The sequence below is a fragment of the Cryptomeria japonica genome, chromosome 7 (genome assembly GCF_030272615.1).
Source record: "Cryptomeria japonica chromosome 7, Sugi_1.0, whole genome shotgun sequence".
NCBI classification, from domain to species: Eukaryota; Viridiplantae; Streptophyta; class Pinopsida; order Cupressales; family Cupressaceae; genus Cryptomeria; species Cryptomeria japonica.
In genome coordinates, this window is record NC_081411.1 from 203,975,234 (window position 1) to 203,976,858 (window position 1,625).

Genomic DNA, 1,625 nt, shown 5'->3' on the forward strand with positions numbered 1-1,625 from the left:
CACTAAATATGTTACATCTAATCTAAGCAATGCATATATTGTTTAAGAATTAAAATAACATATTCATGAGTATCATAATATATACATCATTATAGAAATATCATCTCCTATCCCTAGGACTAGTAGCTAGATGCACCCTCCCGATCTAGCCATAGGGGTGGCCTCATGGGGGTGTATCATGATATGGACTGCGAGGAGCTCATGCGATCCCTCTCCATCATAATCCCGCAATATGTGTTTGCCTCTGTCTGTGACGTTGCTAGGTCACTCTCTATCTATTGTAATCTCTCTCATAGGACCTCTATCTCCATCCAAATAGAGGAGAAAAGGTCTGCATGTCGTCCTACACTCCTCTGGGATTTGTGCGCTATTTGTGAGGAGCTAGGAATGTGTGCAGTCATGATGAAGTTTGTCATTGCATTCTAAATAAGAGAATGCCACTCCTAGATGGCAGCTGCAAGAAAGAGAATTTTTTATTAGTATCATTCTATATCATCAAATCTAAGCAGGTAAGACTCATAAATTAATAAAAATTGAGACACCTTACCTGGATCATCCTCTTGCCAGTAGGGATCATGGAAAGAGACCGCTTGAGACTGGGACTTGCTAGGCTCTCCGTAGTCATATTGTCTCTGTATAGTGGGTATGGGTCGATGGGGACTAGGATGAGGAACCCTTATAGGGTCCTTCTCCACCTATAATGGGAGGTTCGATGGATCTAGAAATACGGTTTCCTCCACGGAATGATGAGGAACTAGATCTGACTCATCCTCCTCCTCAATCTCCTACTCCTTGTTGTCTTCTTATTCCTCCTCCTCATACTTTTCCTCATCATCCTCCTCTTGATCCTCCTTCTCCTCCTCCTCTCTATCCTCGTCATCATCTCCATCCAGATCTCCCTCTCTGGTGTCAGGATCATCTTTGTGTCCTCCTTCCTCTTGCTCTCTTGTCTTGTCAGCCTGATCATCTGAGCCCTCCTTGGATGTATCAGATCCCTCTCTATCAGTCTGTCTCCATGGTTCGGGGTTCCCTCCAGGGAAGTCTACTCGAAATATGGCTCGAGGGTATGTCCTCCTCCACCATGTGATGTACGACCGGTGCATGCCCACATCATCTCTACAGTCTATCACAATGTCCTGATTCGACCTGTCTATATCTGTGATGTCAATCCCATCACTGGTAGGCCTAGGAATGGCTCCTAGCCTCAAAATCATGTGTAATTGTCGGATGTAGAGAGGCACATTAGTAGGAACACACTACTCTAACCTGAACTATCACCGAACTCAGTCGATGTAGAAGGGAACAAATATGTGGTTGTACTACCCCTCTAGTAGACGGTTCCTCTACATGCTAAAAGACTGCATGTGTATCCTTACCCACATGTACATCCAAAGGTAGGGTCTCCAAATGACCCCTCCTACTATCGATATGTCTAAGCTCCACCTCCAATGTAGGAGATCGTCGAATCGCCACTCGCGGGTAAGTGGATAAGTAAATACCCTAGGATGCTTTAGGACTAAGTCTATAAGGGCTTCAACAAGCCTAGTGCAGGTAATATGCTTGAACATCCACAATTGTAGTAGCATGCATGTCATCAGGCTACATCCTTGCCCAAATACATACTC

General features: G+C 44.6%; 1 protein-coding gene across 1 annotated transcript; it reads right to left on the reverse strand.

The window, feature by feature from the left end:
* Positions 1 to 803: 803 nt before the first annotated feature.
* Positions 804 to 1,214, reverse strand: LOC131856569 (uncharacterized). The gene has a single exon (XM_059208410.1). The coding sequence runs from the start codon at positions 1,212 to 1,214 to the stop codon at positions 804 to 806; it is 411 nt and encodes a 136-aa protein (XP_059064393.1).
* Between the last annotated feature and the right edge of the window lie 411 nt (positions 1,215 to 1,625).